Source organism: Nymphaea colorata, chromosome 9 (genome assembly GCF_008831285.2).
Source record: "Nymphaea colorata isolate Beijing-Zhang1983 chromosome 9, ASM883128v2, whole genome shotgun sequence".
Taxonomy (NCBI): domain Eukaryota; kingdom Viridiplantae; phylum Streptophyta; class Magnoliopsida; order Nymphaeales; family Nymphaeaceae; genus Nymphaea; species Nymphaea colorata.
In genome coordinates this window covers 18,795,619-18,823,076 of record NC_045146.1, presented here as the reverse complement: position 1 = coordinate 18,823,076, position 27,458 = coordinate 18,795,619, and the positions used below count along the sequence as shown (strand labels likewise).

Sequence of the window (27,458 nt, the reverse complement as noted above, 5' to 3'; positions counted from 1 at the left end):
TGTATCTGGATTTTAGTGTTTACATTTTGTTTGGGTGGAGATGATGACGATTTTGACTTGTTTCATTGAGATAAATTCCAAATATTTCTTTTATATTCTTATTATGATTGAGGGTTTTTTTTCCTACATAAACTTAAAAAGGCCCTAAATTAGTTAGAAAATTCTCTGTTTTATCTAGAAAGATACTCAAATTTTGCAAGCTATATATATTCACTAATATGCAATTTTTTGTTGCAATTATGATTCGGAAAGTGACAACCAAATTTTACACTAAAGCAATAAGATGGACCTGCAAGATTCAGGATTTTTTGTCCAATCAAAAGGTAACTCGGAATTTAAGTCCGTAGTGGTGCCAACTGCATTAGGTTTGGGTTAAGATGTTAAAGATTCCGGAAAGGAGCAGCTTCTCTCTTCGGCATGAGTGTCTTTAAAGTGAACATGCACTAAAAAATTTGACCTCAATGAAGTGAATGTGTAATTGGTAGTGGAAATTGTTGGATAGTGGCCATTGAGTCTTACTGGATATCTGGTAACAGCTTTGCAATTAGCATTTACGAAATTAACTCAGCTACATTTCACTACATAAAGTTCATCTTTGTCTAAACTTTTTTTCTAAAAAACCTCTCACGCTAACCGCCGCTGGCTTGAGGGGAAAACTTAAGGGCTGGCCTGTTTAAGCCCAGCAACTCTCTATTAGGGTTGATCTCTCGTTGATTACCCAAGAGGAGTCCTTAGAAGCAAACCTTTGCCCCTGAATCTGACAATATCTACTTTGCTCTTCTATTTCTTCTTCTTCCTCCTCTGTCTCTGTCTCTTACATCTCTGCAGTTAGTCAGTTGAAGCCTAAGTCTGGAGCATCCGGTGGTGAACCAGTTGAGGAGGTTGAGACGTCCTTCCGCTGCCTTCACTCCAACAATGGTATCAGAGCACACAGGAGATCAACGTCGGGCACAGGTAAGTTACATTCAGACAATATCCATGCACAGATAGTGTATGAACTTGAATGACTAAAGTATGCTAGACCATAGATTAAAAATTATGTTGTGTATATGAAGCATGCTAAGCTAAAAACCAAGGCATAACGTTTGAAGCATGCTAATTTAAAAATCAATTTGGAGGAATGTATCATGTTGCTTGCAGTTCACTAGAAACAACTTCTGTGCATGAATTTCAGTAGACAGAGACGTTTATATACTATGCCGGACAGTATTGCACGAGTATATAACTTTCTGTTCCTGTAATCCCAGCAGACAATTTTTTTTTAAAAACAAAAGTTACATGGCTTGAAAAGGAGACGCTAACAGAAAGTAGAGGGTTTGGACAGAGGGCGCACAAATCAGAAGACTTTGTGAATTTTTTTTTTTCTTCTCTGTCCCCCCACCACCCCTTTTTTTTATAATGACCGAATCATAGATAAGGGCTAAAGGGACGCTGCCGCCTTAGGAGGTGCAGTTGCCTTTAAACTGTTCTTTCTCAGATGAGAAAAGCCGTGAGAGAGGGAAGGCTGCACACCCTATTAAAAAAAAAAAAAAAAAGGAACAGGCGGTGGCCCTCTCCCTTACGGGATAAGCGGTTGCGGCCGGAGGAAAGGGAAGAGCAGAGTGGTGCGCGGGCCCTCTGAGAACGAGTTGATGAAATGTCACGCGTGCAGCCGGACGGAGCTCCTGTCGTTCTCTGAGAACGAGCAGAGGATTTCGTCTCCTCGTGGTAATGGCGGAAAACGGACAGAACATCAGCAGCGGCGGAGGCACGGCGGGCGAAACCGATCGCAGAGGAGAGAGAAACTCTCAAGAGGAGAGAAAAGCTCCCGAGAAGAGAGGGAAGGAAAACGCGCAAATGAGAAATTTCAGCGTCAAAGGGGATTTTATACCCAAACTTGAACAATTACAAACTCTGTCCACTATTTCGGCATTAGTTTCGAAAGCACTGTTATGGTTTTCATAAATTAATGCCTAACAACTTTTTTCAGAAAGTGGCTTGCGAAAGTTTATTTAGTTGAAAACCTATATTTTAAACAAAATTTCGCGGTAATACCCATAGAGTTATTATAAATTTCTGAAAGAGGGTTCCAAAAAGTTGTTTTGCAATTTCGGCAGAAGGTAAAGATTTTATGTACCATTTCATATAAGTACCCTAAAGCTGATTGAAAATTGCAGAAAAAGGGTTCTGAAAATAACTTTGAAAATGAGAAGGGAAACCCACGTTCTAAAATTTAATATTGAGTTTTTTTTTATTTTAATTGATAACTTAGAATTAATTTAGAAATGACTTCATGAGTGAGACTCAGAACTGAGAAAAATTGAAAAATGATTAGCAACATGTATGTATGCTTATGTAATTTTGTTATTTTGTGTGTGCATGACCCAATGGTGGTATAAACGTTGTGTCCTATTTGGATGTGGATATTATGTTGAAACACGCTCATATTGGATTTGAATTTGGATCATCTTTAATTTTTTTAAATACATATCAATTATAGTGTTCATATTATTGTGTCTGGATCCACATTGGTAAGATCTGAATCTAAATAATTATTTGAATTTTTGCTTTGGATCTGATTGTTGCTCAAGTTCCATATTTGTATTCAGTTTGACTCATGACATATTCCGATCTAAATTTGTTTGGATATTGGTTAAAAATTCATATTCTGTTTATGTTGGTTCAAGTATATGTTATTATACTTGATATACGAATATTCATCGTCTTAGGTCCATGCAGATATGAGATAAGACCAAAACTTTGTTTTGTATATCCATTTAGTTATTGAATTTGGATCTCACACTAAACATTGCACTCTTTTGGAGCATGATCTGATTTGACTTGTTCAAGATCTATATCTTATTTATATTATATTTAAACATATTATGATGAACATTGATTTTTAGATCTAATGGTTTTATGAGTTGTACATATTCAATGTGAGTAGTACTAAAGTGCAAAAAGATATATTTCTGTTGCTCATTATGAAAGAATATTCTTTGATTATGTTATTGCATGTTGGTATGCTAAGAGGTGTAAATCAACACTCTTAGACATGGTGAGATCCATATAACATAGTGTTGGGTTCGTGATGAATTTAGATCCAGATTAACTTGGTTGGATCATGGGCTCCAAATTGTAAGGTTACACCCTTAAGCATGATGAAAGCTATATTAATGAAATATTTTATTTGAAGATTTGTTCTAGTACATGAAATTTTATTTGCCCTTATCAAAGAAGGCTAGCAGATATGAATTCAAATCATTCTAGAATGCTATTGAACAAGGCTTTATTTACTCCATTGCTGAGGTGAACTAGTTTTGAGTGTACGTTCAAAAGGTGTAAAATAACACTCTTGAACTGAAACCCATATGAGTTTGAATGTCTTTATTTGGAGACTTGCTTTATTTGCTCTTAAGGGTAATGGATTAGTATGGATACAGACATGCATGATTTCAAGGGAATAAGAATTTTTTTTTTCACCTTGTTCAAGAATTGGGCTATTGTTCGGATCCAAACATGGTTGTTGAAATCATGTTGTACAATATTTCATTTGGATCATTTGTGCTTTTTAAATTCAGATTAGTTGTATTGTGGATATTACTGGTTTGATCTGAATTTCTATATTTGGACTGATGAAATTCACATTACATAAAGTTTAGCTTCACATCTAAACTGACTTATTTGGATATGTAGAAAAATTCATATCCTATTTGCTTTGGTTCCAATATATGTTATCATGTTTGCTTTTGAATTTGATCGTATTGTTATATTTGTTGTCATTATAGGTTTAAAGATCATTCTAGAGAACTATTGAATAAAATTTCAGTTGCTTTTTTTTTAAGGAAAATGAATTTGTTTTTAATGCATGCTTAAGAGATGTAATATAACACTCTTGAACTAAACTTCATATTGGCAAGCATGCATTTATTTGAAGTTTTATAGCACTAAAAGTGCTAGTACATGATTACTTGTTTTTTCTCAAAAGAGAGATGAGTTAGCTTTGATCCAAATATGGTTGTTGAATCGTATTGTATAATATTTCAATTAGAATCATGTGTTTTAAATTCATATCAGTGGTATTGTTGATATTACTAGTTTGGATCTATGCTAATATAATATGAATTGATGTGACTTTTGGAACTGGATCTATTTATTGTTTAAAATCCACCTTCATACAGCTATGATTCAGATTTGAACATATATATTTGGATATATGGTTAAACATCCATATTTTGTTTCTATTAGATCCGAACATGTTATGTTTTGTTCATTTGTGGATCGAACTATGTTAGTATGCTACTAACCAAGTTCTTGTTTGAGAATGAATTTGATTTTAATATTTGGCATGAGGTATAATATAACACTCATGAATATCTTGAAATCTACACTGATTAGATCCATACTGAGATCTTTGGAGATCAAAATGCATATCAAATGCAGATCTAGAAATTAAAGAATATGTTTGCGAATACATGTGTATTGAATACCCAAATGAAAGTATGGTATATGATGTTTTTAAGCATGAGATTGAGGTGTTCGAATAATAATAAAAAAGATAATAATCCAGTGGGAGATCATAACGATCTACTGGAGGATCTAATTCATTCAGAGGATCAGTCTGGTAATGAACCGACTGGGGACAGTTTGGTAATGAACCAACTGAGCAAGATTCATCTGAGGATCAATATGGCAATGAACCGACTAGGTAATGAGTTCATTGATCACCTTGTAGATTGATTTATGGATTGGATAGAAAAATAACTAACTAGTTCAAATTCTTCCATTCTTCAAACATTAATAAAAATCACATGGTCAAAAGCTCCATGGTTATATTTGAATCATTGCTGCATGCACAAAAACCAACTATTAATTTGATGATCAAGTTTAATTGATTGAATATGTTAATAAGTGATAAGGTAATGAACCAACTAAGAATCAGTTTGGTAATAAATCGACTGAAGCTTATTAGTGATCTCAATGATCATTTTATATAATACTTGAATGAAGGTATTTGAATTATTGATGGCATGCTTTTGTTAGTGGAGCTTTGTATTGACCTTGATGAGTTAAATGAAATTCTTTTTATGAGAGAGTATACAAGATGAAAAGTGCTTGTATGATAGACTATGAGTTAATTGCTCATCCTGTTAAATAGTCATAATAAGGATTAGGCATTGCTCATCAAGTTGATGACTATGTAAATATTTGATAAGTGGGAGCACACTTGAATATGCCTTTTGTTCTGTTGGAAAACAAATACGTGTTTTGTTATATGATTATGTATTGCATGAGTATAGAATGAATGTTTTGGAACTCTTGCTGTCAAAAGAGTAAAGTAATTATAGAAAATAATAAAAGGAAAATATACCATGTGCTTTCAATGTATATTACTTTGTGTGCTGGACTTGATACAAGCTCTTAATTTGGCTTGTCAGTATATATTACGAAAGTCCAGGTTGGCCATGTTTTATGGCAGTTAAATATTTTTCATATATATGAATGAAACAAAAGACATATTCATATGATTGCTAGCATTTTTATCAAAAGGAATTCCTAATGATTTATTTGCAAGTATGTAGCCCATGTGGGGCTAAGAACATCCTGGTTTGCCTTCTTGTGAGGAGGTTGAAAAGTATCTAAGTTGATTTCATTGTTGAACAAGAAGAGTATATATATGTACGTATCAAATGCGTACATGATTGCTAGCATTATTATAAAGCGAATTCTTGATGATTTGTAAGTAAAGTTTATGGTTTGCATGAGACTAAGTTTTAACTTGTTACGATGGAAATACTTGTGCATGAAAGAAACCTCGTAACTAATGTAAAGTATATTGAATACTTGAAGGTTGTGAAGGAAAAACCATTGAATGGAAAACCTAGCTGTAAACCTTGAATAAAGTTTGTGTTACGATGGATAAACCAATTATGGAAAACCACGTGACTAGTTAAATGAAAAAAACACACATATATTGGAAGCAATCTGACGGTCTCATAACTAAGTGGGAGATGTTGGATAGTGGCCATTGAGCCTTATCTGGATATCTCGTAACTGCCTTGCAGTTACGAAATTAACTCAACAACATTTCATTAGATAAAGTTCATCTTTATCTAAATTTTTTTCCTAAAAATCTCTCACACTAACCGCCGCTGGGCTGAGGGGAAAACCTAAGGGGCTGGCCTATTTAAGCCCAGCAACTCTCTATTAGGGTTGATCTCTCGTTACTTACCCTAGAGAAGCCCTTAGAAGCAAACCCCTAAATCTGATGGTATCTATTTTGCTCTTCTATTTCTTCTTCTCCCTCCTCTCTCTCTCTCTCTTTCTCTCTTACATCTCTGCAGTTAGTCACTTGAAGCCTATGTCTGAAGCATCCGGTGGTGAACCAGTTGAGAAGCTTGTCACTGCAACAAAAATGCACCAAGTTTTGAGAGAACTTAATTATGCTTATGTGTGCAAGTGCAGAGATTATAAAAAAAAAAAAGTGGCCCATTAAATCATTAGTTATATGTTGGTCATGTCCTGCTCATTTATTAGTAGAAGTTTCATATTTCATGTTTTGATATTCAAGAAAGAGTTTAAGAAGTTGGCAATTTTTCTCGTCTTACTTTTTGAATTTGTCACTACTTGAGTTCACATTGTCAAATTACTGCTTTTGATTAACCGATATTTGACATTGTTTCCACAAAAATCGTAGACCATACAAAAATGACGGTGCTGGTGGAAAACAAAGTTTAATTTGATTTGGCCAATGTCATTTTCACCACATCACAGTGATACAACCTGTTGGTGCTTGACTTAAACTCGTCACAGTCGCCTGGGGTTTCAGCAAGTCATTGAGATGCTATCTATCTTCCACACATCTCTTACTCCTCTGGAGACAACGCCGCCACCCACCATTGTACTTGGAGGGAGCAGTTATGTGGCAACTGATTCCCTCGGTACATGCCACTTGATGGATAAATTACAAGAGAATGACATTTCTGTAATGAAGCCACAGAAGTTCTCCCGATTTTTTGGGTGCTTCTACCAGTGCTTTTCATAGCAAGCACAGGGCCTTAGGAAGATTTCCGAAGAACTTCTGTTACAGCCACTTCTTTGCCTGGATGAATACATTGAACAGCCAAAAGAAAAAAAAAAACAAGTCCACATTGATATGGGGAGAAACCAGCAGCCAGGTGCTACACAACAAGCTCCAGAGAAACCAAAGCATCCTGCAATGTACAGAGATGAAAGACCGGGAAAAAAAGTTATTTCGGCAATTAAATGTGCTTGGTCAAGTTATATGAGTGCAGTCGTTATGTTCAGTTAAAGCTTTACCACTCTATCATGTTTCAGGCTTTACATCCCCTTTTGCCGAGGTTGTGATGACAAGTCACAATGCTGTCCTGCCCATACACGAAGAAGGAAGTACATGAAAGTTGCATTCGCGCAAGAAGGAGAGGAAGTTGTTTTGTCACATATCTCCCAAGCTAACCCAATAGCACCTGTTCACATGCAACTGCAAATACTGGGTATCCTTTTTTTGCTTCCAGAGTCGTTTGATGAAGTTAATTTAATGCACGATTCTTCCTACCAATTCATTAATTTGGACTGCACCATTGTACTGTTAAGCATTTTCTTTGGTTTGCTGTTCTTGGTCTCTAATTTGAGTTTTCTAAGTTGCATGTGAACAATCAAAATTTGTAATTTGAAAACAAACTAACACTCAAAAGTCATTTTTTTCTATAATTTCAGAAATATCCCCTTTTTTTTTGGAGTATGCATGTTCCGTGCACTGACCCCACAACTCAAATTCTAAATAATGATCACATGTTCTAAATTAAAACATAGTCAAATATTTCAATTTCATAATATATATATATATATATATATATATATATATATATATATATATATATATATATATATATATAAAATTTTCAAAACAAAAGTTCTTGCGTGTCTTGAAAGAGTCTATTGTCATTTATGTTTACATGAATAAGGATTCATGCTTAAAGGTTAAACCTTCAATAATGTGAATGACAGTCTTATCTACATGGGTTATGAACGTCAATATATCCATGGTCCGCAATACAACATTATTATGCAATCTGGGATTGCTACATACTTAAGGAGCAACTTAAAGATAAAGGGGATCCTTCCCAAGATTTTCAGTTGTACACTTTTAGTAGCCGACAAGTCGGATTTTGAAACAATCACCAACTTAATGGTAAACCAAAAGTATCTCACCATCATGTTTCATTAGTTTTTTGGGTTTGAGTGTTAGCATTCATGCAAACTAAATCACTTAAGGATAGTCCTTAAAAACTTATCTCCTAGGGGATAGCACAATGGTCGGACTGTTCCTGCTTCCAATTTCCCCCTTGTAAACTTTCTGTACTGTAAAATTGCAGTCACTTGAGCATTGAGATTTCCTCCATAATTCTCAAAACTTTTCTACTGTACCTTTTCTGCTGTATCTATCAATAAACATCTCAATTATCAATGTTCACTTGGTGTCCGCTCTTAGTATTGGAAAAGTATTTAGTCAGAGCCAGCCAGCCATCAGGAACAGACAAAGTGATAAGGAATTAATGATATAGAGAAGCTAATATGTGTGCAGATTTTCTTGCCTCATGAGCTTTTCAAGGATCTTTTGGAGTGACAATTCTTACAAATCCACTTGGTCATTTGTATCGATTGATTGAGGAAGATCTGATTGGTGTAGCTCGATCTCGTGCTATAGTTAGTTAATGCGGTTCTAAACCACTCCTTTGTACCAAAAAAAAAAAAATAAAACAAAATATATGAAATCCACGTATAAAAATATGCACAAAAATCAGAAGCTATTTCACAACATAAAAATTAGGGAAAGTTTAAACACGTAAGAAACTAATAATCCCAACATCAAAAAACGAAATGAATAAGAAACAAATAAATTGAAAAGCGTCCAAGGCATCTCCTCTATAAATACCAGGATGATCGAGTCTGATGTCCTCTCCCCAATAGAAGGCATCTCTTCCAAAAAAGAGATGGAGATTCACATCAAAGTGAAGAGCTCCATTGCAACAATGAAGGCCCCAGGAGCAAGCAGCCACTCAACAGAGAGCAGGTTCTTAGTAAATATAGGGTTCGTGCTGAAAGATATGTTGAACGTCATCGGGGATGATGGTGAGGTGACAAAAAGCCAACGCTGCTATGAGCAGAATATTGTCACCAGTTATTCTACGCAAATCTGTGATATTAATTATGTGCAGCAACTGGCCTACGATACCCTCCATGTTGACATGGATATGGATGCCGAGGCTGCAGAGAAGGCGAAAGCTGAGGTTGCTGGAACCATTATGAGCAAGATGGAAGAAGTAAGTAATGACAACCCATCTCTTTGGACTGTCTTTATGGAGCTCCGTGTAGAATGCATGATAGAGACAAGTGACAAAGAGGCTGGTAAACCCAGTGGCAAACATGGATCAGCTCCCCGAGCACCTTCGCGATGATGACTGTGCCATATGCTGTGAAGAGTTCAATTCGACTGATCACATCGTTGTCACCACATGCCACCATACTTACCATTGTTCATGTCTCTTCGAGTGGTTGTTCTGTGGAACTTACTCCTGCCCAACTTGCCGATCCGACTTGGCTCCGGTTGCTGGCCGTGGAATTAAATTTTGACAGATGGTTGCGTCCTTGTTTTTGCATTGTGCAAATTGGCTTGGTGTTCTTGGTTATGTAATTGTTAGTGCATTTTCAAATGATATTGCTGCATTATGTTGGTTAGTCAGCATTATGTTGCTTGGAGTTCTTGGTTGTGTAATTGTTCTGATACTTTGTAAGTTTTATCGAGTCGAGCTTACATAGGTAAAAGTTGAGTTGGCTCTGTGCATCAGTAATTCCAAGTGAGTACTAGACTATTTTCGATATCACACCATTGCATGCATGCACTTCGTCATGCTTCTGGTCTCTATCCGAGTTTTTTGAGCACCTTGATCACTCGATTATACTTACGAAGTATCAGAACAATTAACAATTTGATAACAAAAAAAAATACTTCCAAATATTGCTAGAAAGACAGCCAGGGTTTTTTAAATTAATTCGAACAGTTATCAGTTTATTCCTGCTGAGTTGGCTGTTAATAGTGAATATCGACTATTTTCTCTGTAAAGAATAAAACGAGAAATAACTTAATTTCTTGTTGCATAACATTTCCATAATAACAAATGAAAATAAAAAAGATTGTGGTGCATACTATGACCATTAATAAAGACAAAACATGTTTGTCTTAGTCTTCTAAATTCAACCATCGGAGTGGGAGACAAAGGCCCCTCTTTCCCTTGATTCCAACATCAGAGCTTGCTTTACGTGGAGTCCTTCAACTTGGTATTCCCGCTCAATCTCATAAAACTATGCAAAGAATGTCCGATTCAGTTCTTTGAATCTCTGCCATTAACCTTTTCTTTGGCAGAAAGCTCAAGGGCTGTGGCTATTGGGGTTGAAGTGTAAAATGCTGGCAAGCGTTGCGTGGATCCTTCGAGGGTTAGTGATATAGGTAGATCATGGCGGGGTATGTAAGTTCCACCTGCTACCGGCTCCTGAATTTTTTGTTGTTGCGAGAACAGAAAGTAACATGGAAATTTTAAAGAACGAAGAACAATTAATTGCATATGAATTTAGAAATTCCTTGAAATGGTGAGGAGAAAGGTATACTTGTGTTCATGCATTGGCATGAAAAATAATCTAGTCAGCCTAAGGAGATTTACCTACACAGTTACTTCGAATTAGAACACTGAAATTTCCAAACTACTCGCTGATGAAGTGTGCTACCTTTTCCAATTTATAATCATTCTGGTAATGTATGAAATGGTTGAGATCGAACATGGAGATGTGATCAATGTTCATCTTTCGTTAATCCTTAAACTTACCATAGGTCTCTATTTAGAATTTCATATAAATCTGAGGCCCAATATCACTATCATAAGAAGCGTTGAGGCCAAATCTTCAATTAAGAGAAGGTCGACAGTTGAACAAAAATAACTCCACCTTATACGATATGATCCTCACTAGGCTTCCATCGAATCAGCGGGCGTCATTTGGTAATTGACTCGTAATGATCATGGTTTTATGTTTTATAGTTTCCCGGTTCAGACAATTTTATTTAAAACTATCAGACACAAACTGTAAATTGAATACCGTCCTCTCATAAAGATTTTCGTCATTACCTATATCATCCTTTTAAGTTTAAAAGCGTTCATTATTCTTGTTAAAATATTTAGAAGGTTAATATAACTTTCGCAGCATGATTTAGTTGAAGTTGTATTAAGAGACAATCATAGATGTAGCTGGCCTCCAGTGAGCCGTTCTAAGCAAATGCTGAGCCAGCGTTGTACAACTTGGAATTAGTATGAACTCCTTTTCAGAGAACATGATAAAGAAGGTGAATGCCCAAATGAAAATTTATGTTAAGTTTGTTGTAAATGTTAATATAACTTTCGCAGCATGATTTAGTTGAAGTTGTATTAAGAGACAATCATAGATGTAGCTGGCCTCCAGTGAGCCGTTCTAAGCAAATGCTGAGCCAGCATTGTACAACTTGGAATTAGTATGAACTCCTTTTCAGAGAACATGATAAAGAAGGTGAATGCCCAAATGAAAATTTATGTTAAGTTTGTTGTAGTTGATCCTCTTCCACCTAAGTCACATGGGTACGTACTCATGTCGCTGTACAAACATGACAACATGGGTACAGAGACACACTTGGGTACTTTTTGAATCGAACCGATTCAAATGACTTACTCATAATTCTTGATTCAGCTTGTTTGTTACTCAGTTTTCATTCTATTTTTGCAGTTTACTGTTCATTAGCATAACCTGTTTTATTTGTAGTACTTTTTTACTTAACATTATGCTTTAATCTAAAATTGTCATTCCCGCACCTAGATCTCGGTGCTTGTACCCACACCTTTGTGACATAGTATTCCATGATTTTACAAAGAAAAGATAACTAGAACGCTGGGCCACTGATCCTCTCAAGTGAAACACCCACTAATAGGAAGCTATGCAATCAAGGGGATCAGGCCTTTGAATGGTGACCTTAATATGGGAAGTTCACTTTGGTTGTCAAAGAAGATGAAAGCATCCAAAGGCAAAAAGCAACTCAACATAATCCATGTACATGAGAACAAACCAGTGGTGCTAAAGCACAGAAAGCACCATGGTAAGCATGTTAAACTGAAGAAAGCCACATTCAAATAGAACACCCTTATATTGATTTTAGTGACTCTTCGCCCTTATTATGTTGGACGTTCTCTTCACTGCACAAGCATAACTTATATCTACTGTCCAATTGGAACTTCAATTTTTTCACATATGCCTGTGTTTGATGACCTCATTACTATGTAAGGGGCATTTTGATCAATTTTAAAAAGAGGCATTTCTGTTGTTTTGTTCAAAGAAAGCTTTTTTCCTTTTTGTATTTAGAACTTAAGTTCTCTTTTTCAAAATACAGGGGCATTTTGGTAGTCTCACATGTCCAGCCACAATCGCATAACCTTCTCCATCGGGTTTAGCTTATGTTCTTCATAATTTACTTCCTAAAAACCTTTGACTTGGGTTAGGTTCACACTCCCAAAACTTGAACTGACTTAACCTGGCCCATCACCCGCAAAGCACTGACCCATATGGAGAGGAAGCCTAGTTAAGTAAAGTTTCATGTTACATCGATGTGATGTAAAAAAGTCATAGATGTAAAAAAGAGTGGACACAATATGCAAGTTGAAGCATAGTTGAAACATCACTTCAAAACACCTAAAGCAGGCTGGTACTTGAAGGGATGAGGGGAGGGAAAGAGGCTTCGGCTCTCTTGTTGGATAGTAGGTTTAAATACTAAGATCCAAGACACATGAGCTGATAAATTATCCTTTTGCCTCATGAAAGCAGTCTGTTGTTCTGATGCGGATTTGAGTGTGTTATTCTTTTTATTTATGGATCTCAAGCCAGACAGGATGGGGGACTGATTTGTGATTTGCAAATTTCAAGACAACAAAGATTACAATTCTAAATGTAGCATAATCCTTGCATTTACCATACTTGGGTTTTATAACCTTGTAATAAATCAGGGGTACAAAAAAACTAGGAATGTCTAATATCCTAAGTTCTTACGTCACCTCAATCTAAGATATGAGGAAATCAAAAACTTTGCAGACATGAAATGAACTGATAAAAGAAAAATGATAAAGATTGGGGACTGGACTATGGGGTCCCTTATGGTAATGGAACTGTTCTATCCAAGAACATATTGGAGTTCACATCGTCTTCTGCAGGAAAAAGGATAAAAAGGCGTTGCTGGGCTGGTTAAGGCACACCCAGGGGACATTACCTATGGCATCAGCAGATGGGAAGATGATCTAAACTCACACATTGAAAATTGGTGCTTGACAAATGTTTGAAAGCAGTGGACAGCAGGTGGAATGCTTCCATTCCTGCTATTTTTCAATGTAACAACAGAAGATGGCTACGCTATCTTCACAGAGTTTCAACTGGCATACACAACCTGCAAGACCAATTTTGTTTCTTTATGGCTGCAGTCTACAACAAATAGAATTCAACTGTGATTTTTCGGCACCGGAGGTCTGCAGTTTTGTTGCTAACACACCAGAATCCCTCTCATTTAATGAAATGAACATGAAATGGGGATGATGTGTACCTGTTCTTTGTGGGTTTGAGTTACCTTAGAGACCTATGGCTCCCATGTTATTGCGAGGTAAATATCTTTTTTCTGCTAATAAAGGATGAAGCCTATCCCCTTCCCCTGCAGAAGTTTTGCCCACCCCAAAAAAAAAAATTAAGCAGAAAAAACATGTTTTATCAAAGTAATACACCCAAGCCAGTGCAATGTTTGCTGTAAGTAATCGTTGTCATTGGACTAAACGAAACTGAGGGAAAACCGCTTTCCGCATAAACCCCTAACACCATACCTTTAAATTTTCAAAACTTCGCTTATTTCAAAGCCAGAGTGGACCTCACAGTATTTCCTTTTAACTTGAATACCACGTTTGTTACTATTTATATCTTTCCGAAGAGTAACACATCAGAGTGACAATGACCATGGAATTCAAGCGTTAGACCCCTTGAGCGTGAAGCTGCTGTGCCCTGATTACTAGCTTTATCACTAGATTTAAATCCATCCCATAGCAAATCTCATATTTGAGAATACTATAAATAAAAATGACCGCTCTGCTTATTAACGAAAAAAGAAAATCAGTTTTCTGCAGTATATAAAAAAGGATTGCTAGACGCCATAAAGTGCATCTTTTAACTGCTAACACGTGCCCATGTTGCAGCGTCCACCCTTACATGAAAGTGAACCAAGGATTAACTAAGGACAGAGGCCGGTCAGTACAGCTCTGGGAAGGCATTTGCATCACTCTTATTGAAAAATAGGGAAGTAACAACTAAGTCATGAAGTGGACTAAAATATTGCTACAATACGTCTTAAAACAGTGTTGATCGAGTAATTAATAAAAGCGGGGCTTCCAATTTGAGCTTCAAAGGGGTATCGTATCATAAAATGTTGCTTTGATATCCATTGGTTAAACAAATATATGATATCCCGGTATTACTAATTTCTTGTGGCGGTTCAATTGAAAGAACGAAGGCATGGGCCTAACTTTCACTGACGCATGCTAGCTCTAATTTACATGAGCAGGGTCGCTCATGAAAACAAGCGACGTTGTAGTTGGCCAATTGGTGAACATCAGATTTGAGATGTTGTGATCTGCTGTTGAATTATTATTATCATCATTATTAGGCCATCTAATTAGCGTCCTCAATTTGAAACTGATGGATGGTTAAGAAGAAAATAAAGAAAAGAAAGTGTGAATTAATACCATACGATGAAAATTGCCATCACCTTTTTCTTCTTGTTTTTTCTTTTAGTCATCCCTCATGAATAATCTCAAGTGGTTCTGAGTAAATGGTTGTGAAAAGTCAAGTCACCATTTAAATTTTATATATATATATATATATATATATATATATATATATATATAAACAAATAGTAAGAGGAACAAATTTAGCAATTATGAATGGACCACCTCATTCATGAGAAAGGGCCACCAATGATATTATGACAAATCTAGGATCCGTAGAGGCGAAATCTTAGTAGAAATGACAGCGAACAATACATATAGTAAGAAAACTCCCCGGTATCCAAGTGCTGATCAGCTTGGATACTTGGTCTCTAAACAATTCACTAGAGGAGGAGCTTTGGCCTTCACTCGATCATTGGAATTTCCTCCTGTGCACCAAATTTCTCGAGGTTGGCTTATAAAAATTATTTCCATTCCTCCACATAAGGGAAATAATGTTTGCTAGACGAACCCATTTCATATTGGTTAGGCAAATGGCATTGTTATATGTACTTAGCCATCAGTGCCTTTTTCAACCACAAGTTTACATATTTTCGTATTAGTGCTATCTTTCAACTATGAACTTACATATTTATAACCCATCACCATAAGTTTTGTTTCCTAATAACTGCCAACTATTCTTCTTGTCGTAGTAAAAAAAAAAAAGGCCAAAGAAAAAGACAAATGGAAATCTGCAAAAAGGCAGTGTGAAAGTGTGTGCTTCGATGCAGTCAACCGATTTTTGACTCCGACACCAATCAAACACACATCAATTGGACGCAACTTTCCGTTCTTTTAGAAACCTTTTAAATTTGAGAAGATCGAGGAAGACCAACAAGGACACCATATAAGGTTCATTATCAATAGGTCTCATTGTATTATTGTTATCAAAACTGGCGGCAGAATTAGAAATTTTTGGTTGAGGACAATAATTCAAGAAACACTTAACCCGCCAAGAACAAGCACATGTTTGCAAACAACCAATTTATACAAATAGAAAGTTTTCGTCAAAATGTACTGAAGTAATTTGACAATGACATGCGATTTGCATTTTTGTTTCGTCTCATTGCCACTAATAGATTCATGCACTTTGCTTGGTTAAAAACCAACTTAATTTTTTTTTATTATTGATCAGAAATTCAAAAATTCCAGGAGCAGTCTGACGTGATGTTTCGGGTTACCAACGAGTGGTTTAAGATTTTTGTTTTTCTTCTTTTGGACATTATACATGAAACTATAAGACATGTAAAGATTGTCCTATCATTAGTATCTCCCTTTTTATTAAACTATGAATAATCGATAGACGCCTGGTGAAGCCCAAAATTTCTAAAATATAGCAAAACTCTACGTCACAAAGAAAATAAAACAAAATATATGAAATCCACGTATTATAATCAACATAAAAGGAGAAAATATATTCAGAAAAGATTTTAATAATTTTTGGCTCATTCGTTTACCTTGTTTTAAAAGAAAAGCCAAAATTAAACCGATGAAAAAAGTATTAGAGTTACGAAACAACTGATTTAATATCAATCATGCTTTAATTTAAGTTATGAAACAATTGATTTTTCTACTATCAAAATTTTGATGTTATAAGAGATGTTCATTTTTTATTATTAAAAAACATTATTTAACTAAAAAAAAAACTAACTTAATATATGTTTCTTGTCATATTGCTCTTAAGATCATATCGATAAGGTTAAATTATAAAAAGTTCTTTTAATAATTAATTTTATGGCTCTTGTTTTTGTCTTTTACCCAAGTAGTCTGATTTTTACCAACTTTCATATTGATTAACTAACTTAATTTTCAACACAAATTCCATTTCTCTCTCTCTCTTAGTGCCTCCTGGTTCCTAAGCAGATCTGGTGCTGTTTTTTTTTTTTTTATAAATCCTGACCGTATTGATGCAAGCACCAATGTTAGCACTTGTATGACTCGAGAGAAAGTGATATGTAACTTTTAACTCTCAGTCTTTTCAGATCATAAAATCTAATTTTCACGAGAATAGAATCTTGAAAGATGTTACATCTATTCTTATATTTTCATATATTTTGCATCTATTTGTATGATCGAGTTTACAAGAAAAACAACTTAAAAGATTCCAATACTGTTGATTTATAGTAAATTAGAAATTTTTTTGAGGACTATCGGATGTGCCGGAGAAAATTCCAATACTCGTGAATGCGGAAGCCCCCCTCTCCCTCCCTCCCCAGGGCTACTTTTGTTGCCTTGGGATGGCATCCCCGCTATGCTTTACTTTGCATATCAGTTTTGCAGTACAGAAAGTTGACACCACGAAAGTTCGAAGCAGGAACAGGTTGCCTATAGTCTCAAGTCTGACCATTGTGTCATCCCCTAAGAGAGAAGTTTTTAAAGACTCTAATTTAAGTGATTTAGTTTGCATGAGTTTTAAAGCTCAAACACAAAAAACTAATCAAAAGTTATGGTAAGATAGTTTTGATTTACCATTAAATTGGCGATTGTTTCAAAATCCGACTCTTCAGCTACTAAAACTGTAGAACAGGAAATTTCGGGAAGGATCCCCTTTATCTTTAAGTCGTTCCTTAAGTTCGTAGCAATCTCAGATCGCATAATAAGCTTGTGTTGTTTCAATCAAATCGGACCGTATATCATTGGATATATTCACGTTCATTACCCATTTAGTTAGGACTGCCATTCAACTCTTTCAAGACATGCAAGAACTTTTGTTTTGAAAATAATATATATATATATATATATATATATATATATATATATGAAAGTGGAATATTTGACATTATCGGTTAATCAAAAGCAGTAATTTGACAATGTGAACTCAGGTAGCGCCAAATTCAAAAAGTAAGACAAGAAAAATTGCATCTTTCTTGAATATCAAAACATGAAATATGAAACTTCTACTAATAAATGACCAACATATAACTAATGATTTAATGGGCCCCCCTTTTTTAAAAAAAAAATCTCTCCACTTGCACACATAAGCATAATTAAGTTCTTCTCTCAAAACTTGGTGCATTTCCACCCACTACCAATTGCACATTCACTTCATTGAGGTCAAATTTTAGTGCGTATTCACCGTCATCATCTCTACCCAAACAAAATGTAAAGACTAAAATCCAGATGGTAAAAAGAAGATACACTAAACATGAACTCGATGCTGAGGAGGAGCTAGAAATTCCAAACGAAAAGAAAATCTAGGAAAGGTATCATCCGCGCTAGCACTTAAGAGTGGGAAAAGCATTCAAAAGGGTTCCCCATTAGCAGTGTGGAGGAAAAAATAAAAAAATAAGAGAAGAATGGGACTGCTCTCACGCAGCAACTGTACATAAAAAATATCAATGGACAATGGCCAAGAGAGAGAGAGAGACTCATGTATGGCCACCGACATCTAGTGAGTGTCCCTATTCAGATTTCGATGGTGTCTCAGGAAATTTATCTAGGATAAAAATCGATTTCTTAAAAAAAATATGCACAAAAATCAGAGGCTATTTCACAACATAAAATTAGGGAAAATTTAAATATGTAAGAAACTAATAATCGCAACATCAAAAAACTGAACGAATAAACAACAAATAAAAATAAAAAAATTGAAAACAAGCAATTTGTCATTAAAGTAGATGAAAAACCAATTAAAACACATCTTTTTCATTTTGGCTTTTTTCCAAAAATGGTGGGTTTTCAAAATTAAAATCACTGACTTGTTTTTTGTGTTTTTTGCATATTTAAAATTAACACACACACACACACAATTTTTATGACTATGGTCTAAACCACATCCATATTTGTTATTTTCATCTAAACCTAACGTGCAAATTGGCAAGTTAATAATAAAAACGTCGAAGGCATCTCCACTTATTAATTTAGTCATAATGGCTTAAGACTATAAATACCAGGCCTGAGGGAGTCCAATGTCCTCACCCCAATAAAAGAAGAAAAAAAAAACAAGAGACCTTGTCTGCCCACCATTTCTTTCTTCCAAAGAGGGAGATGGAGATTGACATCAAAGTGAGCGGCACCATTGCAAAAATGAAGCCCCCTGAAGCTAATCACCCAGCAAGCAGTGGGTTCCAAGTAGATATAGGGTTCTTCCTGGAAGATACGTTGAACGTCATTGGGGAAGATGGTAAGGCGACAAAGAGCCAATGCTGCTATGAGCTGAAGATCGTCACCAGGTATTCTACGCAAATTTGTGATGTTAGTTATGTGGAGCAACTGGCCTACAATACCCTCCACGTTGACATGGATATGGATCCCGAGGCTGCAGAGAAGGCAAAAACTGAGGTTGCTAGAATCATTATGAGAAAGATGGCAGTGGTCAGGAACGACAACCCATCTCTTTGGACTGTCTTCATAGAGATGCATGTAGAATGCACGATAGAGATAAGTGATGAAGAGGCTGGTAAACCTACTGGCAAACATGGCTGCGATCGGCTCCTCGAGCACCTTGGAGATGATGTCTGTGCCATATGCTGTGAAGAGTTCGACTCGACTGAACATATTGCCGTCACCACATGCCACCATACTTACCATCGTTTTTGTCTTTTCAAGTGGTTGTTCCGTGGAACTTACTCCTGCCCAACCTGCCGATCCGACTTGTCTACGATCGCTGACTGCCGAATTAAATTTTGACAGATGGTTGGGTCCCAGTTTTTGCCTTGTGCAAATTGGCTTGGAGTTCTTGGTTATGTAATTGTTAGTTTGTTTTCAAATGATATTGCAGCGTTATGTTGGTTAGTCAGCATGCTGTCTCACGTCAACTTACATTTTTGATATTTTATGGACAAAACTCATTTTCTTATGATTAGAAGATTCAAACATTTTATATATGATCGTTCAACTTGCTTGGTTAAGAGTAGTGGTTTGGGCAAGAAATTCAGAAAATGGTTTCCATTTGGTTTCAATTCACATTGCAGAAGCCTATGCTTATATCTCATGATTTGATCATTACGAGGCAAGGAGAGTTGCAATTTGGGAATGCCAAATTATTTTGTTTTAGATGTTAATATCCTTGTGGTTTTTATAGTTTAAAGACTAATCAGTTGTTTTCATTGTCTTAAGACAGACCTCATAAAAGTAGCAAATAGTAAATTAAAATAGTAATTTTTCACTAATTGGGCGGAAACAAGAAAAATAAAAGACAAGAGAAAGGAAAACAAAATGGATTATCAAATACAAGGAAATTCTCTTCACAAACCTTGCAAATCCCCCATGCATGATATGTTGCCTTACCCATTTGTAAGGGTAGTTGTCGTGCACAAGCCTATGCATATAACCAGCTTCATCAATAGAGAACGAGTGAAACTGCCATGATGTAATCTGGCCACTTATGCAATATTTTTAGTCTGTCTTTGCAATTTTGCGTTGCTGCCAACTTTAATGAAATTCTATTTAGGTCAAGTATCTTAATGCCTTTCCAGAAACTTCCTTATTAGCTTAAATACTTCATTTCTAACTCATGCTCATCAAGCAAAGATTGCCTCACATCCTTACAAAGCTTTTGAAGAAGTGATTTGTTGCACGAAAGTGAACTAGAATTTTGAGAAAGTTCAAGTGGGAATATGAACTGACACAACTGCTTCAACTTGGCAGTAGATAAAACTTCTTTTTCCGTAAATTTTGGCACTCAGTTTCTTTTAATTCAATTGGTCCTTATCTTTGGGGATGAATTTATGCTGGTGAACCGAACTATTGGTTCGAAACTTAGATTCATAAAACCTGACAAGGATAGACGAAAATTGAACGTCCATTATGGGAATCATGACAAAGTGTCGACTGGATCAGCAGCGACATGATTCAAATTTTATAGGATTACTTTTAAAATTTTATTGAAACGAAAAGTAAAATTGACGTGCTGACATAATTTTTAGTAGTTGTACTTTGCAGTAGATCTGTTGATGGCAAGGTAGACTCTTCAAATTAGAGAACCAAGAACACCAAACCGAAGAAAATGCATAACAGTACAATGGTGCAGTCCAAATTAATGAATTGTTAGGAAGAATCGTGCATTAAATTAACTTCATCAAACGAATCTGGAAGCAAAAAAGATACCCAATAGCACCTGTCCACATGCAACTGCAAGAATTACAATGGCAGCTTATCTTCAACAAAATTAGATAAAATGTTCACTAATAATTTCAGGAAAAAAGAAGTTTTAGGCAACCATTGTGCTAAAGCTTCACACTAATTTCTGTAGTTGTACTTTACAGTAGATCTGTTGATGGCAAGGTAGAATCCTCAAATTAGAGAACCAAGAACACCAAACCGAAGAAAATGCATAAGAGTACAATGGTGCAGTCCAAATTAATGAATTGTTAGGAAGAATCATGCATTAAATTAACTATATCAAACGACTCTGGAAGCAAAAAAAGATACCCAGTAGCACTTGGTCACATGCAACTGCAAGAATCACATTGGCAGTTTATCTTCAACAAAATTAGATAAAATGTTCACTAATAATTTCAGGAAAAAAGAAGAAGTTTTAGGAAACTATTGCCTCATCTGTTAATTGAGTGTTCACAAAATTAGTGTGACTTTAGACATTACAGTATGTTCCAATATAAACCCAATTCTTAATTGTGAAGTCATAATAGGCAAGTTGAAGCAGTTCTGGCAGTTCATATTCCCACTTGAACTTTCTCAAAAATCTAGTTCGCTTTCATGCAAGAAATCACTTCTTCAAAAGCTTTGGAAGGATGCGAGGTGATCTTTCCTTGAAGAGCATGACTTAGAAATGAAGCATTTAAGCTAATAAGGAAGCTGCTGGAAAGGCAGTAAGATACTTGACCTAAATAGAATTTCATTAAAGTTGGCAGCAACACAAAATTCCAAGCACAGACTAAAAATATTGCATAACTGGCCAGCTTCATCATTGTTCTACACACCGGCATTTTTTAATTTCATTGAAAGTCTATTGATTTTTGCAAAAATGACTAAAGACATCTGCTTGGATTTCACTTGACTTGCACCTTCATGAGTGATTTTAAGACCATGTCGGGGAAGGATGACAAAACACGGCCTGCCCCCAACCCTTGTTCATGCCAGGTTTTCAATGATTTCAGGTCAACTGGTGATCTCCTGGCCTTCGAAGACCCAAAGTGGCATTTCACATGGACCAACAACCGAGATGAGGATCAATGAATTTGGTGCCGCCTGCATTGGTGTTTCATCAATCGAACATGGAGAGAGAAGTGAGGTTGCAATGTCTCTCTCAAGGTGTTGCCGATCACACTGATCAATCACCATTTTTTTTCACTCTAGCTTCTATGCAAATCTAGCTCATCGGTCTTCCTTCTTTCAATATGTTAAATACTGGGGATAATAAGTTGAACAAAAAAACAAAGAATGCACAAAAACACAACAGCAAGATTTACCTGGTTCGGCTTAGAAGCCTACATCCACGGTAGAAAGAGGAGGGGCTTTGTATTATTTTCACACTTTGGTTGAGAGTACAGCTGCTCTTTAAATAGGATTACAATACAATGGTTAGAGAGACAAGGAAAGCAGGTTAGAGTTTTTCTAAAAATCATATTTTCTTAGGTTACTCCAAGTCTCCAACGTTCTCCTCAAACGATCCTTAATCTTCTCCAATCTTGCGTGACATTCTCCCCCTCAAGTTGGTTCACAGATATCAATATGTCACAACTTGTTTGCAATGTTGTAATGTTTTTCTTTGTTGAGGCTTTTGGTGACAATATCGGCCAATTGGTGTTTGCTTCTCACATGAGGTGTTTCAATAATTCCACTTTGGATTTTTTCTTCGACAAAATGACAATCCACTTCTATGTGCTTTGTCCATTTATGAAAAACGGGATTAGCACTAATATAAATTGCAGCCATATTGTCACCCATTAACTTCATCGGCTCCTCAAGCTCAATGTTCATGTCTTTTAGTAGGGCTTTAATCCAGATTAACTCACATATGTAGGCTTCCTTGGCTCTATACTCTGCCTCTACGCTTGATCGAGCTACTATAGATTGCTCTTTGCTTTTCCATGATGTTGGATTTCCACCCGCAAAAGTAGAGTATCCTGAAGTTGATCTTTTATTGTTTAGGCTCCATTTCCTCGACTGTTTGTTTGACAAATGCTTTCTAGGAGACTTCCGAAGAAAAAGAAGAACTTGAGACATGTTGAATTCCGATATCCTGTAAAGAGGAGGATAAAGGGAAAATTGAACAAAATTAAAATTGATAACAAAAGATTACTTTGCATTGCATATTGAAACGAAGTTCTTAGTTCATAGAGGGGGTCTTCTCATGAGACCAGACAAACAGAAGTGCAAAAGAAGTTTAAGATTATAAAATTCGTGGAAGTATTTTGAAACAAGGTGAACACTATCAGCCCACAAGATTTTCTTCAAATTTCTTCATGGTATCCCGGTCTTCTGATATTCATCTGAAAAGGGATAATAATCGGCTGCAAGATGTCATCTTCATTCTTCTGAGGCCAGTGAATAGACGATAGAAGCAACTGAAATCCCTTAGGGTTTTTCATGAAATGAACATATATTGGATGTTTTTGATAACTTGCACGATTGCTTGAAATAGTATGGGCACTCCCAGATGATTCACCTATCTCCATGTTCTGCATCCATTCTTCCAAAAGTCTGTCCTTTGTTGTTCTTATGCTCGGTACATCTATCGGATCAGTTGGCTTGGAGAACATGGGTTGCACCAACCTTGTGACCGGATCCTCAGCACGTACGGTGATAACTGATGGGCCAAAATTCCATTTGAGACATTGATGAAGAGTGGATGGGATCCCTCGTACTTGGTGGATCTAAGGTCCTCCCAAAAGCAAGTTATATGATGGTGGTACATCTACCACATTGAATACACTGCGATGACTGGTATTTTCAATGATCACGTTCATGTCAATGGTACCTTTACTGCTCATGTCTCGACCATCATATCCATAGATCTTGATATCATCAGAGCAGTATTTATCTTCACACAACCCCAAAACTTTGACCATAGGATCATGACAAATATTCAAGCCACTTCCTCCATCAATCAATACATGTGGCACAGTCATCCCATTGACCTGGTCGACGATGTAAAGAGCCTCTTCATGATAATAACCCATTTTGAGGGGTCTCTTTCTGAAAAGGTAATTGACTGGTCCTTAAATGCCTGAATCTAGTCTCCTTCAACGATGCGCTCTTCCAAGGGGAGGACCTAACCAAAGTAGTATGAATCTCCGTCCGAAGAGTCACCTGACAATTTATCATCGCCGCTTTGCAGGATAAAGGTCTTTGGGATTATGAAAAGTTTTTTGGGTGAACTTTCCATCTTGCTACTCATCATAGCAACAAAATCCAGTGGTTTCTCACCTTGATCTGTCATCATGACCTTGTGTGAACTGCTTCCCTCACAAGGTCAGATGTGCTCTTGTGGATGATATGGGAGTGGAGTGCCTGCGGTGATCATGGCCACTGCCGCCTTCCTATGGTCAGGAAATGGTTTCCTCAGCACCTCAGGGATGCTATCATAACGAATCTGGAGATCCTTGTTGATGAAGTCCTGGATAATATTTTTGAAGACAAAACAAACCTCAGTGTCATGACTAGGGGCCCTATGAAACTTACACAGTTTTTCTTTATTTTCTCCCATCATTTTCGGAGGCTCTGACATTTTTGGCAAGACTATAGTTCCTTTGGCAATGAGGTATTCCAGAATCTTGTCGCGAGACTGACTGAGAGGAGTGAATTTTCGGTCATAACTCTTGTCTAAAATGAGTTGGGTCTTTGTTCACCCAAAAAGACTAAAATCACCATCTAAAATGAGGTCTTTTGTCAAAAAGGGGGGCAAAAGAGTTTTGTCCACCAAAAAGACTAAAATCACCCTCTAAAAGAAGGTCTTTCGTCAAAAAGAGAGGCAAAAGGGTCTTGCCCACTAAAAAGACAAAAATTGCCTTTTAAAATGAGTTTTTTGTCAAAAAGATGAGCAAATGGGTCTTAAATGCTTGATTTGGATTTGGACTTGGGTTTTTAGATCTAATTTGAATTTGGACTGTGGCTTTAGACCAATTTAGATCCAAAAATTGGGTTTGAGTTTTGAATAAAAGAGTGCATTCTTTTTTGAAAAAATTGGGGTGATTACACATCAAGGCGCACCTGGAGAATGGTGTTCTAAAGGTAACCATCCCCAAGCTGGCGGAATGGAAGGGTAGACAGCCTAAGGTCATTGACATCATGGAAATCGGTGTGCCGACGACATCTAGGCCTCCAAGGCCGACCTGAAATGAAACTGCTAGCAGTGGTTGCTCTACTACGGCCTCCTAGAGTCCTATCTGTGGTTCTGCTCGTCCTAGTTATTTCGATTGTAGTGAATATGAAGCATAATATTTCGTGTAATGGAACTACTTTGGTGCAGGTTTATTGTGCGAGGGGCCCCATCTAACACTAAGAATAAACAAAAAGGTTCTTGGTTTTGCTGGTTAATCTAAGTCAACCTAAACGAGCTTCAGCTCGCTTCAACGCTCGAAGCCTGAGTTTAGCCAAGCTTTATATCTTTTTTTTGAAAAAAAAAAAAAGAACAAAAATGCTTGGAGTCCAACTCCTTTAAAGAAAGAACCGACCACAGCAGTACCTTACTTAGAAGAGTTTACTGGAGCCCAATCACAGCTGACAGACAAGTTTAGACAAGTCGAGATCGAGTAGCTCGATCCATTTTGCTGCGTCTGCTTCTTCATGTTCATTTCTTAAAAGAGTACTCTCGGCTTGTCTCGAGTGAGTTGAGATCGAGTAACTCTACCCATAGTGCATCTCAACTCGGGCCAGATTACCATTGTCTCCTCTCATGGGTTCCTTTCCGCATACCATTTTATTTTTTCACTACTTCAACTTTAGTTAGTAATGTTGGCTTCATCAGTCATCATAAGTCAAAAAAGAAACAATGATAGGACAATCTTTTTGTCTCATGAGAAATTTAAACTATTCAACCTATCGATAGTTTTAGGCGCAAAAAATTACTTTTACCGCTTAGTTTGTAACTGAAAAGTTCCCCTGAACTTCTAAATTAAAAATAAGAAACTTGAGTAGGTTTATTTTTTTATTGACGCTGAGGCACAAAATTGTGGATGCAATTTTAAAGACTTTCCTTTTACCCCTTAAAAAGAGTTTTAGCAAGTCTTCTCAACGCAAAAAAATAAAAGAAAAAAAGAAAGGAATGTTTAACTTCTATAACCATGGGATCTTCAAAAGGGGACCCAAAATTTGATTTCCAGATCACTGTGTACCAGGTCCGGACTGTATAGAGTCTTGCTGTTGCTCAAAGAACAAGGTCATGGGGAGAAATGTGTGAAAGGTGCGGTCTCTTGCCCATCGACCCGCAGAAAACTCTAGATCGATCTCCTTCCTTCCACATTCTTCTTTAAAAGGTGCCTAGTTTTTGTGTTAGAGTGGCGAAGGGAATCAGAGATCAACGGGACGAGTCTAGAGAGATAAAACCCCACCATCTCCATCTCAATCGGCATCTCCCTCTATAAGTGCCTTAATTGAGCTTTCGGAGAGGCATCAGTGTCGTGCTTCAGCTCTTATTGGATAAAGCTATCAGGTCCCTTGCTCTCTGTCTCTCTTAAGCGCTTCTGATTGCTTGGCAGCGGAAGGCAGAGGGTGGGGGTCGTGATGTCGAGAAAGGGAAGAAGATGAGGACATCTTAATGGCGTCGTTGTTTGTGGAGGTGGCGTTCATGCCGGAGTCAGCGAGTGGTGGATCCCTTCAGGATCCTGGAAAATTCCCCCTTTACGCTTCCCAAGTCTCTGAATACGACCGTGACCCTTGCCCACGCCGATTGGAAGGAATCCCCTCTTGCCCATTTCATCACCCTAGACGTCCCGGGTATGTAGCTTCTTCTTCTTCTTCCTATAACCTTTTAATCTTTCATCGGTCATTGTTCTTCTATTGTTTAGCAATTGATGTCCTTTATTCGAACTCCAAAGAATGGAAGAACAGGACAGTGGTGCTCCGTCTCTCTCTCTCTCTCTCTCTCTCTCCCTGTGTGTGTTTTTCTTCTTCTTTTGGTCTTCTGAAATTGGGATGAATGATTTTTTCTCCAAGAAATGGAAGAATAGAAAAGTAGTGCTGAAGGAGAGATATGTTTGGGGATGGGAAGTGCAGGGGTGAAGAAGGAGGACATAAAGATTGAGGTGGAGGAGGGAAGGGTACTGAGGATCAGCAGCGAGAGGAAAGGGATGAGGAGAAGGAGGCGGACGGAAGACAAGTGGCACCGGGCGGAGAGGCCCGTCGGCAAGTTCTGGCAGCAGTTCCGGCTGCCCTTCGATGCGAACTTAGATGCTGTTAAGGCGCACCTGGAGAATGGTGTTCTGAAGGTAACTATTCCCAAGCTGGCAGAAGGGAAGGCGAGACAGCCGAGGGTCATTGACATCGTGGAGGATCCCTCTGTCGGCGACATCAGGGCCTCCAAGACCGATCTGAAATGAAACCGCTACCGGAGGATGATCTGCTCTACTACGGCCTCCTAGAGTCCCATCTACTGCTCTGTCCATCCTTAGTCAGTGAATCAGAATGTTTACTGTATTGGAACCACTTTTGTGCATCAGAATAAATAAAAAGGTTCTTGGTTTTGCTGTTTAA

General features: G+C 37.0%; 2 protein-coding genes across 3 annotated transcripts; both read left to right on the top strand.

The window, feature by feature from the left end:
- The first annotated feature begins 18,851 nt into the window (after window positions 1-18,851).
- Window positions 18,852-19,493, top strand: LOC116260647 (uncharacterized). The gene has a single exon (XM_031639091.1). It carries the CDS (start codon window positions 18,852-18,854, stop codon window positions 19,491-19,493), a length of 642 nt encoding a protein of 213 aa, XP_031494951.1.
- Window positions 19,494-26,112: 6,619 nt separating this feature from the next.
- On the top strand, window positions 26,113-27,458 carry LOC116260860 (22.0 kDa class IV heat shock protein-like). Of its 2 annotated transcripts, none has more exons than XR_004174188.2 (2): window positions 26,113-26,702; window positions 26,922-27,119. XR_004174188.2 is itself a non-coding variant. In XM_031639381.2 (2 exons), exons 1-2 carry the CDS (start codon window positions 26,524-26,526, stop codon window positions 27,302-27,304), a joined length of 507 nt encoding a protein of 168 aa, XP_031495241.1. In that variant the 5' UTR covers window positions 26,137-26,523; the 3' UTR covers window positions 27,305-27,458. The 2 variants fall into 2 exon arrangements, 1 of the variants encoding a protein (XP_031495241.1); XM_031639381.2 differs by having other exon boundaries at window positions 26,137-26,702; window positions 26,977-27,458.

Coding starts and splice junctions, on each gene's coding strand:
- LOC116260860 (XM_031639381.2), top strand. CDS start 26,524: ATGGCGTCGTTGTTTGTGGAGGTGGCGTTCATGCCGGAGTCAGCGAGT. Junction 26,703..26,976: donor CATCACCCTAGACGTCCCGG/GTATGTAGCTTC, acceptor GGGGATGGGAAG/TGCAGGGGTGAAGAAGGAGG.
- LOC116260647 (XM_031639091.1), top strand. CDS start 18,852: ATGGAGATTGACATCAAAGTGAGCGGCACCATTGCAAAAATGAAGCCC.